The sequence below is a fragment of the Cebus imitator genome, unplaced genomic scaffold (assembly GCF_001604975.1).
Source record: "Cebus imitator isolate Cc_AM_T3 unplaced genomic scaffold, Cebus_imitator-1.0 Scaffold584, whole genome shotgun sequence".
Lineage (NCBI taxonomy): Eukaryota > Metazoa > Chordata > Mammalia > Primates > Cebidae > Cebus > Cebus imitator.
Window position 1 is genome coordinate 388292 of NW_016107899.1, and position 2368 is coordinate 390659.

Sequence of the window (2368 nt, forward strand, 5' to 3'; positions counted from 1 at the left end):
AAACTCCGTCTCAAAAAAAAAAAAAAAAAAAAAAATTAATGTTTTTATGAAGGGAAATCTTCACACGTTGCTTTTGTTTGGTTCCATTTTGGTTTGTTTTCAGCAAAAAAGATACATTTGCAAAACATGTAAGACCTTAGTACAGAAAACCTAAATCTTACACCAATAATTTGTTAATATTAATTTACTAAACTATTGGAAAATAACATGTAAATGCATCTCACCTGTATCTGGTATTTTTTTTTTCAATGCAAGCTCTCCATAGAATTTACTAAACAATTCTCCAATTTTCAATTCATCCATGAGTCTAGAACTTCTAAAAGTCTGAAGTAACTAAAAGAATACAAATTCGTACATCAGTGTAATGCAGGAATCAAGAAAAAAAAGAATAAAAATTAGCATTCTCTCTAAAGAGGAAAATAAAGGGATTCCTCTATCTCAGTGTGTCTGTACACAGCAAAGGTTCAGAATCAGGTGTGTCTCAAAGATTTACATTTGGCCTCTTGGGATTCACAACCAACCCAGCTTATCTGGGAATTAGAGATTGAGGTGGGTGGTGCAAGAACACCAGGGGAAGAGTGCTCTAGGCTTGTTACCTTCCCAAGAAACCAAGATGACTAGAACCATTCTCTCAAAACCAAGGACCAACAAGAAACAAAGGAATTCTAAAATACAGATACAAAAAAAAACCAGAAACAGGTCACAGTGACCCCAACAACCACTTAAATGCAACATATCAACCCATTCCCACTGCTAAGGTTTTAGGAAAAACCTCAGAGATACGAGGTGATCTTTCAGCAATTCCTAATAGCATTAGGTTTCGCCAAAGCCAGTAAGGGCGATAAAGGAAAGAGCAATAAATTCCTTAGTCATTTTCCTCCTTCATTCTCCTCACAACTCAAAATTCTTCTTTTACTACACAAAAGAGTCTGGGAACAAAAAGCCAGGGTATTGTCAAGTGATGTATCTTACCCATACATCAATGTGATTAGATTCTACCCTTCCCCAAAACTCTCACCCAAAACAAAATTGAAAATTCTGACTTTCAAAAGTTATATGTTTAATATAAAATACATGTACTTAGAAACATAATTACCTTAATAAGAAGGTCCAGGGCTGGAATTTTACATTTAGCAGCTCTATCTTTTGTATAAACACTGGTACAAGTATTCTAGGTTTTAAAAAAGACATAACCAAAATCATCAATAAGATATAAAAACTAAGACTCAGCAATATCTAAAACTACATCTTCAAGAGGAACAATACCAAAATTTAGTATTTAGCTGTCAAAAATGTAACATTAGGCTGGGTGCAGTGGCTCATGCCTGTAATCCCAACACTTTGGGAGGCCAAGGCGGGTGGATCACAAGGTCAGGAGGTCAAAACTGGCCTGGCCAGCATGGTGAAACGCCATCTCTACTAAAAATACAAAAATTAGCTGGACATGGTGGCACGCACCTGTAACCCTACCTACTCAGGAGGCTGAAGCAGAATTGCTTAAACCTGGAAGGCAGAGGTTGCAGTGAGCCAAGGCTGTGCCACTGCACTTCAGCCTGGGCAACAGAGACTCCTGTCTCACAAAATAAACAAATAAATAAATAAATGAGTATGTAAATGTACAGATTAAATATTATTGACCAGATGCTGTGCTTCATGCCTATAATCCTAGCATTTTGGGAGGCAGAGATGGGAAGATCACTTTAGCTCAGGAGTTCAAGGCCAGCCTGGGCAACAAGGCAAAACCCTGTCTACAAAAAAAAAAAAAAGATACAAAAATTAGCTGGGCACAGTGGCACACGCCTGTGGTCCCAGCAATGTCAGAGGCTGAGGTGGGATGGGGTAATCTCCTGAGCCCAGGAGATGGAGGCTGCAGTGAGCCACGATCACACACCGCACTTCAGCCTGGATGACAGAGCAAAACCCTGTCTCACAAAATAAAAATAAACAATAAAAATAAAAATTATTATTATTATTACTTTGAGACAGAATATCGCTTGTCACCCAGGCTAGAGTGCAATGGCGCAATCTCAGCTTACTGCAGCCTCCACCTCCTGGGATCAAGGGTTTCTCCTGCCTCAGCCTCCCAAGTAGCTGGGATTATAGGCACCTTGCCACCATGCCTGCTAATTTTTGTATTTTTAGTAGAGATGGGGTTTCACCATGTTGGCCAGGCTGGTCTTGAACTCTTAACCTCAGGTGACCCACCTGCCTCAGCCACCCAAAGTACTGGGATTAGAGGTGTGAGCCACTGCGCCCAGCCAAAAATTAAAAATAATTAAAAACATTGATGCAATATGCTGTGGTAATGGTATCAACAAGAACAAAAAAAAATACAAATTAAACAGATACCTCAATGGAATTTTTTTAA

The 2368-nt window shown here is 38.9% G+C and overlaps 2 protein-coding genes across 3 annotated transcripts in view; one reads left to right on the forward strand and one right to left on the reverse strand.

Annotated features, from left to right (window-relative positions):
* The window catches only part of LOC108294516 (glyceraldehyde-3-phosphate dehydrogenase-like), a 3720-nt gene extending 2025 nt beyond the window's left edge, over window positions 1-1695 (forward strand). The window contains exon 2 of the mRNA XM_017516408.2: window positions 1685-1695. Within this exon, the coding sequence (XP_017371897.1) occupies window position 1685 (1 nt within the window). The 3' untranslated portion in view covers window positions 1686-1695. The remainder of the gene's footprint in view (window positions 1-1684) is intronic.
* The window catches only part of PRKDC (protein kinase, DNA-activated, catalytic subunit), a 186211-nt gene that overhangs the window by 177762 nt on the left and 6081 nt on the right, over window positions 1-2368 (reverse strand). For both annotated transcript variants that reach the window (XM_017516405.2, XM_017516404.2), the window contains exons 4-5: window positions 1097-1171; window positions 225-333 (exon numbers count right to left, since the gene is read on the reverse strand). In XM_017516405.2, coding sequence (XP_017371894.1) covers window positions 225-333; window positions 1097-1171 — 184 coding nt within the window. The remainder of the gene's footprint in view (window positions 1-224; window positions 334-1096; window positions 1172-2368) is intronic.